The 9,965-nt window shown below is 43.2% G+C and overlaps 1 protein-coding gene across 1 annotated transcript; it reads left to right on the top strand.

The window, feature by feature from the left end:
* The first annotated feature begins 133 nt into the window (after nt 1-133).
* LOC137320565 (probable pancreatic secretory proteinase inhibitor) lies at nt 134-9,147 on the top strand. The gene is made up of 4 exons (XM_067982247.1): nt 134-281; nt 4,126-4,160; nt 4,265-4,377; nt 6,690-9,147. The coding sequence occupies exons 1-4, from the start codon at nt 227-229 to the stop codon at nt 6,733-6,735; spliced, it is 249 nt and encodes an 82-aa protein (XP_067838348.1). The 5' UTR covers nt 134-226; the 3' UTR covers nt 6,736-9,147.
* Nucleotides 9,148-9,965: the final 818 nt, after the last annotated feature.

Below are 9,965 nucleotides of genomic sequence, written 5' to 3'. Positions count from 1 at the left end.
CTGTACCACTTGTTCCAGTTTATTACTGTTATCTGTTGCCTCACACACACTCAGCCATCCCTAGTCCATATTTACCCCCTGTGCATTTCACATTGCTCAATGAGTCACTGAGCAACCTTCCCTTTATATAAACCAGGTCCATCGTGTGCAGTGTAACACTGAGAGACAAGTGTCAATACAGGAAAACGACTGCACATTACCGACCCAGGGCTTCTGCTGCAGGAGAATGAAGCCATTCTCAACTTTTGCTCTTCTCTCCATATTCTTATTCTGCGACGTGGGTAAGTTCCTCTTAATATCACTGTTTACGGTCATGGACTTTAATTTCTCCCATCGCCTGTTATTTGCTACCATTTTCTTTTCTGGGTTAAATAATGTCTGTGCTGTCAATGAACTGGGATCAACTCATTCTGATGGTGCCTTATTCACATCCTCAAGTTGTCCCAACATGCTTTACAACCAATGAATTCCACTCAGTGTGTTAGGTTGGCAACCAATTTGCCCATAGCAAGATCCCACAAATAGCAAATGAACAACAACCAGATAAACCGTCATTTACGATGCCTGTTCGAGTAGGCCTGGTACCCTGGACTCCCATGCAGTCATTTTATATGGACAAGGTGCATTGCGTGGGGCAGAACCCAAAGTCACAAGATTCGGCATGGGAGCAGATTTAAATATCTAATCCATGTAAATGAGGCTCGCATGTTTTGGCAGCATTTATGGAGCCATTTATTTTTGTTGCCCCAAATCACACTGCAAAATGCATACCTGATTCTCTGGTCCTGACCCACTCCCAGTGAGGCACTAAGACAATGACTGAATCTTGAGTAATTTGATCCAAAGGGCTGTGGAGGACCATGCAATATATTAATTTGATCAGTCTTTGATAGTAGGGCCTAAAAATTTGGCCGTGCAGCACCCGTTCTTCGGGCGGTGGGCAAGAAGCGCACAGTTATTACGAGCCAGGAGTGTGCCTCCCGCCATATTGGTAAAGGCCAGAAAATCGCCGTGCAGTGCCCATGCCAGAAACAGGTTTTGGGCCCTTCGCATATTGAAATAAGGGGCAGAATGTTGTTTGAGGCCCCATTGCAAGATTAGTTTGCCCTGAGGCAGCCAACACCGGACAAGTTCAGGAAAAGCAAGTCTACATACGGTCTAACAGGCGGTCCTTGAAGGGACCAATGCAGGCCGCAACCAACAAGGTAAGTTTTTAAAATAAATTTACCAGAATGCGGAGCCGGGAGGAGCAGAAGTTGCTCTCTGCAGCTCACCAGCCTGATGGAAGTGAGGCCCATGGCCCAATATCAGGTGCACCTCGAGCCTTACCATTCAGGTGCAGGGATTGATCCCTGTGCCTCCACACGTATGCAAGGGCACACCTGAATTTCTAGGTCGAAGTGTGTACATTAAGGGTGGAAATACATTTGGGTTTTTTTGGCTCTCCAGGGTAGTAGATCTCTCCATTTCCTTTATTCCTCCCTCTAAATTCCTCAGTGTTTCATGCACCACTTGCAGATGGCAGACAGGAAGGGTGAAGGCAGTTGGATTACTTGCTGCAGGCTATTGCTGGTGTCACACTTCAGCTGGTCAGTGGGAAGCACATGGCAAAGGCCTGGCGGTAGTGTGATGACTGTCCCTCTGATCTTCTTTCCCTCCGTGAAGAGGCATTGAGTAAATAGCCAAGCACCTCTCCACAGAACTGCACGTTGGAAGAGGAGTCGCTGAGGAAGTTTAGGTTGTGACTAAAGTATTTCTCCTAGTCCATGAAGAGCTGCAGCAACAGTCAACCGTCCAAAAGACGCTACCAATGACAGTGAAGGTCACCCTTGCCCTCAACTTTTACATCACAGGTATGGAAGTTCAGACTGTGGTTGCCCTGAGTGCCGCTGGCAGTGCTGTGTCCATGGTGGACTTTGCTTCCAATGGACAGCAGAAGTCTGTCACTACTTCTGTGGTGAGGCAGAGTCCTGTGGGTAATGGACACGGCTGTGTGGGTAAAAGCAGGTGCACCGAAGAAATTCTTCAAGAAGAAAAAGTTCAAGATGGTAACACTGCTTTGGGTCATTCAAGCACCATTGCAAGACAGTGACTAGCTTGAATAGACCTCATGGTGTCTATGTTGATGTTGTAATTTGGGCTGAATTTTTAGAATCAACAGCTACAGATTCTTGGTGCCCTATTTGGCTTTTCCTCAGGCCCCAGGTGTTTACAAAATGCCTATCTGTCATCACAACTCATCTTGGGCTGCCGCGTTTCCAGCTTTACAACTCTTTAAAAGTACTTCATTGACTGTAAAGTGCTTTGGGATGTCCTGAGGTCGTGAAAGGCACTATATAAATGCAAGTCTTTCTTTTCTTTTTCTTTACAGTAAAACCATTTCCAAAATTGCCAAAGCTCCACTGTCTGACTCCTCCATAAATCCCACACTGCCTGTCAGGGCTCTGCTGAAACTTTGAAACCATACCTTTCATTCGCACAATTACCTCACGGCCCTTACGTTAAGTGACAAGACCAATTTTCACTCGATCGTATTTAACAAGGATGTCACAGTTCTTACGCAACCTGTTTTGTTCAGGAACTTTTAAACGCATTGTGGCAGGGGAGCAGGACTCAGAAACAAAAACCAAAGCTTTGCACTGCTCTCGATTGGCGTTCCTTACCTCTTCACTCACTATCCACTTTTTCATTAAAGTGAAAGGGCCGACGAGGAAGAAATGACCAAAAAAAGGGAGCAAGTTAATTACTAGTTTAGGCTACACATAAAAAAGTTCTAGCAAAGATTTATAAAATACTGTTTGGGAATGAGTTCATGCATCATCATCCTTTAGAGGTGCAGCTAAAGTATAGAATGCTGGGGGTGGAATTTCCTGTGGGCCATAATTGGGAAGTTACACCTGAAATTAGGCCCATTTTGCCGATGTCAATTTACACCTAAATTTCCTGCCAATCTCATTATCATACGCCTGAATGTAAAAATCTGTGTAAGTATGGAAGTCATGCCACATATTCCTTCTTTAAGTACGAAAATTAACGTTTCAGGCCATTTAAACATTATTCATGCACAGTATGTTGAAGAACCTGCAATTGGTGAAGCGTTCCAAATTTTAGTGTGACTTATACTGAAGCCATACAAATCCATTCAAAGTTACAGAAAATACAGAGCAGGTCTCAGTGAGGATAAGTAAAAAAAAAACACTTAAAGAAATCACCATTAAACACCAGAAAAATGATTTTGTTTCCTGCTGTGCCTAAAATTCTGGATGTAATTTTACATCTGTTTTGAACCAGGGAAATTGTAGGAAATTACGTGAATGGCTCTTTAGCCTGGGGCGGAGCCATTATAATTAGCCCAGATGCGCTCGGGGGCAGCAATCGACGGGCGTAAAGGGGCGAGGAAATTCAGACGTTGCGTAATCCTGGACGTAACGCATTTGCACCCTCGATCTCCCTCGATCTTTCACTCCGGGTGTTTGCTTTATGCCCCAATTACACATGATTCTGGGCGCAAATAACACAGGAAATTCCACTCCCCCGATTTTAAAAATGTGCCCGAGCACAAAATGGGCGGAAGGTTCTGGGCAGTGTTCCTATGATTTCTGAATATGCACAGTCAGTAATCTCCCTGAAGGTCAGATGCGTTTATATAAGTGTTAGCCATGGCTCAGTTGTAGCACACTCCCACTCCAGAGGCTTGAGCACATAATCTAGGTTGAGACTTCACTGCAGTACTGAGGGAGTACTGCACCGCGGGAGGTGTAGTCTTTCGGATGAGATGATAAACTGAGGCTCCCTCTGCCCTCTCAAGTGGATGTATAAGATCCCATGTCACTATTTTGAAGAAGAGCAGGGGAGTTTTCCCTGTGTCCTGGCCAATATTTATCCCTCAACCAATATCTGGTCATTATCACATTGATGTTTGTGGGACCTTGTTGCTATGTTTCCTACATTACAACATTGACTACACTTGAAAAAGTACTTCATTGGCTGTGAAGCACTTCTTAGACGTCCTGAGGTCGTGATAGGTGCTATATAAATGCAAATCTTTCTTTTTTTCTTTCTTTCTGATTTTACCTGCATGGACCAGTGCACTGACTATTTCTCTCTACATAATTATTCCTGCAGCTGCAGAAACTGCATTTTCTGAAAATTTCATAGAGGTGAGTTGAAAATATTTTCACTTCCCGTTTTCGCAATGTTTTTTAATTTAATTTTTCATCCTTGAATTATTAGCACATGCAAGTGATTCTCGTCTCTGTTCCAGCCACTCTGTGGGAGAACCCAATCACACATGAAATGTCCCACCAAATATGAACCGGTCTGTGGAACTGATGGGGTCACGTATGACAACGAATGCTACCTCTGTGTCGAAATCTGGTAAAGACATATCCTTGAGCCCGAATATCGGTGTAATCTGGCTGGGCAAAGTGCAAATTGGGGCAGGAATCCATCACGCTGGGTCCTCACACCATACTGCAACCATCAAAAATTCTACTGTGGGGTGGGGGAGTGTATTATGATGGCAAACAAGAAGATGAGTGCTGTTGATGGGAGACATATTGTATGAGCACTTTCACCACACAGGTGGATGTAAAAGATTCCATGGCACTATTTCGAAGAAGAGTAAGGGGGTTGTCCCCGGTGTCCTGGCCGATATTTATCACTTAACTAACATGTAAAACAGATTATCTGGTCATTTACCTCATGAGTTCTTCCTCATGTTTGCCAGTAACTAGTCACTAAGTGAGCTGAAAGCCCAAATCCTCTCCAGCAGCAATGGAAATTTCATGAGAAATGCTCCTACTGTGCCCATAGCCTACATTTCTGAGTTGCCAAAGCAGATGCTGTTGGTATTGTCATGTCCAAACAACTGCTCCTTCATCACAGTGCTGAACCCCTCGACACATCCTATTACTGTCTGCAAGAAGGCAAATAACTCCTCAGTCGGGTATATCTTTTTAATTCATTCTCTGGATCGCTGTCAAGGTTGGCATTTACCGCCCATTCCTAGCTGCCCTTGAGAAGGTGGTGGTGGGCCTTCTTCTTGAACCGCTGCAGTCCATGTAGTGAAGGTGTTCCCACAGTGCTGTTAGGTAGGGAGATCCAGGATTTTGGGTAGGGGGTTGGTGCTGCATTTGCCTCTGTATGGATGTGACACCATTAAGACCTACATCCAGACGGAATTCGACAGGAGTCCACAGCACGTGTGCCCTGCCGTTCACCATCTGACCCCTCAACAACCAGCACCTCTGGTATCCCTTCCTTACCAGAGCTCAATAACTCTCTGCTTCCTCCTCAATGCCAATATTAGAATCTCCCATATTGTGCTGGTGTCTGTTTTAAGTAGGAGTTGTGCTGTTTAGTTGGTGTGAGATAGGGTTCTGCTGACTCGAAAGAGAGCAGTTGACACATTGGGAGTGCATAGGTTTATTCCATTTGGATGCCACATTAATATATGGACACAATAAAGTAGCTCTCCTACCCTACAACCATATCTGGTAATGCAGTGCTGTTCAAGGGTCGAACAGAAACTCTTGTTACTGTAGTTTAGTCACTGTAAATAACACAAGGCCTCTCATGTCCTAGTCCTTCAGATAGTGGAAGAAGAGCTTTATCAGACTGTCTGATGTAGGCTGTAATCTACTAAAAGTAGAAATGAAACATTAGCAAAACATTAGCACAGCAGATTTCAACATTTAAACATCCTTGGGTATAAAAATAATAAAATCACTCTGCTAATAATAGTGAAGATGTGGAGATGCCGGTGATGGACTGGGGTTGACAATTGTAAACAATTTTACAACACCAAGTTATAGTCCAGCAATTTTATTTTAAATTCACAAGCTTTCGGAGATTTTCTCCTTCCTCAGGCAAACGTTTGCCTGAGGAAGGAGAAAATCTCCGAAAGCTTGTGAATTTAAAATAAAATTGCTGGACTATAACTTGGTGTTGTAAAATTGTTTACAATAATAGTGAACGTAGAGCAGACACTGTAACACAAAATTTATACTTGACTGGGAGATTTGGTTGAGTGGTAGTAGTCTTACCCTGAGTCAGAAGGTTGTGAGTTCAAGTCCCAATCCAGACACTTGAGCACAAAATCTAGGCTGACACTTAAGTGCAGAACTGAGGAAATGTTGCACTTTCGGAGTGAAAAAAAAACTTTCGGAGGTGCCGCCTTTCAGATAGGACATTAAACACAGATTCCATCTGCCCTCTCAGGTGAATGTAGAAGATCCCATGGTACTCAGTAAAGTCATGACTGGTCTTATTATTGAAAGCTGTATTCTCTTAAGGAGTGTCAGTAGCTGGAGTAGTGAGCCTGGGTCTAAGGTCAAGAGGGGAACCTGTTAAAACTCTCAGCCAGTTAGGAGCATTTTGTTTGTCAGTCTGTGGTGCACTTTTATTGTGCTGAAGCAGTGAAAGTTTGATATGAAAATCTGTTGGAGAGGTCTGACTCTCACACCTCAGTGCCTTGATTTCCCCTAGAACAGTGTGAGAAAAGGACAGCTGCAAACCTGTGTCTCTGTTTGCCTCAGTGGTTAAATTTGGAGAGGTTGAGGGCAGAGGTCAATTTTCCCATCAGGCCTCCATTGCCTCCCTCCCCCCTCTGTCGCACGTACTCTCTATCTCAGCTAGGCCCAGTAGTAGGACTGATTCCAGTGTAACAGATGAGTTTTGCATTTCAGGACAACCAAAATTCAGATCAAGATTCAGAAGTTTGAAGAATGTTGAACTCAGGTTCACAAGGACCTCCAAGGGCTCTCAGCTAAACATTGAACTGACACGATCGTTCTGGTCAATTCGATTTGAGAATCATTCACTCTTCAATGTATAATTAATCATTTAAACGTATGACATTAACATTTCTGAACAAACATTTTGCAGATGCAATGGCGTTAAAAATTTTAGTTTCCTGAACCAAAATGTTCAGCTTTCACTATTTAAAAGTACCTTTAATAAAAATATAGAACCATTAAACCGTAGAAGCTTACAGCACAGATGGAGGCCATTCAGCCAATCATGTCTGTGCCAGCTCTTCGCAAGTGCAATACAAAAGTAATCCCACTGTCTTGCTCTCTCCCCATAGCCCTGTATCTTCCTCTGCTTCAAATGTTTGTGCACTTTTGTCTTTAAGGGCGCAATGGTCTATGCCTCATATACTCTCTGTGGCAAAGCATTCCATGCTCCAACAACCCTCTGAGCACAGATTCCCATGAAAGGGGAGGTGTGCCTTATCAGTTTTTAACTGACGTTATTTTGACATGCCCTCAATTCACCCGGAGATTGTTCTTCAAATGATTTCTATTCTCTCTCCTCTCTCTATTTTCTCTCCCTCTCTTTCAGTTTGGCACAGTGGTAGCTGCAAAAGCAAGTTATCGTGTCTACCACTGTGCCATAGGACAGCTATAGATCTCTCCACTCATCCACGTCAAAAGTGATGGAATCAGAGGGGAAACAGGAGTGGAATTATCCATGAAATTCGTTGATAAGATGGACAGAATGATACCATGTGTTGAATTAATGGCAAACTTTATGATTTATTGCTCCTGGGAGGCAGCTTCAGGCAACAGGAACACAAGTCTCTGACTCAGAGGCAAGAGTGCTACCCCTGAGCTTTGAAAGGTGCAAATACAATTAATTAACTTCAGTATGTTACACACGCTACACTTAGGCTGTAGACTTGTGTATTCCTGTAATGAGTCAATGACCAATAGATCCGGTGTATACCCATGTATCTATATAATAGCAACCAGGCCCTTGTGATTGCCTCACATACCCCATTCCACATATACAACAAGCTGACTTCAATAGGTGAAGTGGTTTGAGTGCCACGATGGGTTTGATATCATTTATGATATAAGAAAGGGAGTTTTGCTTTTGTATTACGGGGCAGTAATTTTGAAAAATATGTTTGCACTCTGATCCTGGAAGTGCTGCGGACTGTGATAAAACCAAGAAAGCCTTGTGGGAACAATGTCCCCTAAAATTGCCAATGGATTGCCCTGGAGGTTTGTAAGGGAAATACCCTGTAGTCTGCCCGAGGATGCTCGTAGAGAATGGAGTTCAGTTGTTGAACTGAGTGTTGGGAAGTGAACAGTGAACACAAGCTTTTAGCCAATTAAGTCGTAAAGTCATTATCCCTGGCTAGTGTCCAGGGAAGGAGCACTTAGTGAGCCGTAAATAGGTCACGACCCCTTATATTTGTGTGGGTCCCTTTGTTAAAAGTAAGGCTGTAAGGTAGGGGGGGGGGTTGTAAAAGTGAAGCCCTGTGTCTGGAGATCCAAGCTTCAGTACTGACTTGTTGGGGATGATTGACTCAAAAAGGGGTGTGCCCTACTGACACATGGGTCACTCAGAAGCAGAATTTTCTTTATCCTTGGTGGAAGTAGCAATCTTTCCTAGTCACTCTGTGTCAATTAGAAGTAGACTTTTGTTTCTTCCATTCTTCTTCTCTAAGAACTTTTACCTAACAGCTGTAAGAGATATCCTTACCTTTAAGGACAAAGTGTCAGAGGTTAGAAGCTAAACTGTGGCTATACCAGCCCATGCAGGCAGAGCTAAGAGTGTCACTTAATTGCGAGTAATCTGAGATTGAGAAAGGTAAGATAGAAGTCACTCAGATATCCTCGTGTGTAAAGTGGGCTCAGTCAAAACCGAAGATTTAAGTGAAAAAGATAACCCCACCGTGAAGGGGTTCATTGATTCTACACTCCAGAAGATAATGCCTGCGTCTCAGGGAAGGAAGGAGATTGACTCAACCATGCCACTCATGAGGATAAGGTCTTATAAGCTCTGAACACTTAACCACACAGGTAGACCTGAGCTATTTGGTAGACTGGCTATTCAAAGCTGGTAACTTGTCAGCTATCTAAGGAATTAATCAAAGTAATCTCACCAATTTATAACCTTAGACTCTGGTCACTGCTTTAGTTAATACTCAATATCCGTTAGAACTGATTTACAATGATACACTGAATTGGCTGTGTAACCTTTACTACTCGTTTTGTTGAGAAACTCTGTCCATTAATGATTTGCTGCTCTACTGCTAGATAATTCTGATTACATTTATGCATGTCTATTAAACATTTGTGTACCCAACCTAATGTTGTGATTCGTTACCAATAAACAGTGTTTAGTTCATGACTTGTGGTCTGGCTTCCTCCTCGATGATTTGGCAAGAGAAAGTTAATTCACTTACTCAACAGCTTGAGTGTAACCTGGCTGAAGGTTAGTAAATTAAATTCATTCTGATCCCAACTGGGATAAATGTAAGACAGTTCGGCACGCCGCGTTAGACATCATACATCCCTAGAACTATGCTGAGAGGTATAGCCCCAGACAGTTCCTTAGTGAAGAGTTAAAAGAGGGAATTAGAGATTTGTCTAGTTCCTCGGCAAATATTGGTCAGGATACTGAAACCCAGTGTTTTTACAAGCCCAATTTAATATTTCACTCCCAAGCAAAGTACAAGATGTGAATCAATTGTATTTCGATGGGCTGCTCAAGAATAAGTCAGTAGATGCCTTTTGCACAAAATATGTTGATGAGCAGCAAAATGTAATTCCACTGATGCAGATTGTAAAAATCAAAACCTAAGTTATAGCAGGGAATTTGGCTAAAATCTTGTGCCATCCAGCCCTGGAGAAAGAGTGTACCTTAGATGAACTGTTCATGCAGAGAGGGTACTTCATCCAGTCCAATGTCAAGCAGTAGACGTGGAAACCAAAGCAACAAGTCTCTCAACAACCAAATAAACGTCAGGTGCAAACTGCTTCATGTCAAGGTGAAACCATAGTCAAGTCAGGGCAACCCCAATCGCATATGTTGTTGCTGTGGTGGAATTACCACCATACGGGTGATTGTCCAGAAAAGGGCGAAGAAAGTCATGTCTGCTGTCATTCATCCAACCAGAGATCTCTACGAAAACATCTGGTGAAATTTGGCCCACAATAATACAGCCA

This window comes from Heptranchias perlo, chromosome 4 (genome assembly GCF_035084215.1).
Source record: "Heptranchias perlo isolate sHepPer1 chromosome 4, sHepPer1.hap1, whole genome shotgun sequence".
NCBI lineage: Eukaryota > Metazoa > Chordata > Chondrichthyes > Hexanchiformes > Hexanchidae > Heptranchias > Heptranchias perlo.
Note: the sequence above shows the minus strand (reverse complement) of the source record. Positions and strands in the feature narration are given on the sequence as shown.